Source organism: Penaeus monodon, chromosome 27 (genome assembly GCF_015228065.2).
Source record: "Penaeus monodon isolate SGIC_2016 chromosome 27, NSTDA_Pmon_1, whole genome shotgun sequence".
Classification (NCBI taxonomy): domain Eukaryota; kingdom Metazoa; phylum Arthropoda; class Malacostraca; order Decapoda; family Penaeidae; genus Penaeus; species Penaeus monodon.
Window position 1 is genome coordinate 39,427,760 of NC_051412.1, and position 445 is coordinate 39,428,204.

Below are 445 nucleotides of genomic sequence, written 5' to 3' on the forward strand. Positions count from 1 at the left end.
TTTTAGTTTACACTTTTGAAACAGTAGTGACTTTGGCAATAATTATTAGAGGAAAATATGAAAAGGATGCAGAAGAATGGTCCGTTGCACATACCCAGTGAATCAGTGGATTTGGCTCGTCACTTTGCAGAATGTAATGAACTCTTTGTTGCAGAGAGTGTACAAGGCTGTCTGAGGGCCTTGGGTTACGTGTGCACATCATTAGTAACGTGAACAAAGCAAAAGAAAAGTTTGGGCCAAAGTCTGCAAAAAAATTTGGTAAGTTCCGTGAAATTGATTTACGTAAACCAGCTGCCTATTGATCATGTGTTGTGGGGCATGTAATTATTTGTATTTTTAAGCTTATGTAACTATAATATATATTATTGAATATTTGTAGGTTACTTGTAAAATAGTATTCAGTATCATTTTACCATAGTCGTTGGATGCTTAGGCAGGAAAGTTT

At 35.5% G+C, this 445-nt stretch overlaps 1 protein-coding gene across 1 annotated transcript in view; it reads left to right on the forward strand.

The window, feature by feature from the left end:
- LOC119590854 (probable ATP-dependent RNA helicase DDX52) overlaps window positions 1-445 on the forward strand; it is a gene marked incomplete at its 5' end in the record, with an annotated part of 15,172 nt that overhangs the window by 7,742 nt on the left and 6,985 nt on the right. The window contains 1 exon segment of the mRNA XM_037939612.1: window positions 155-258. Within this exon segment, the coding sequence (XP_037795540.1) occupies window positions 155-258 (104 nt within the window).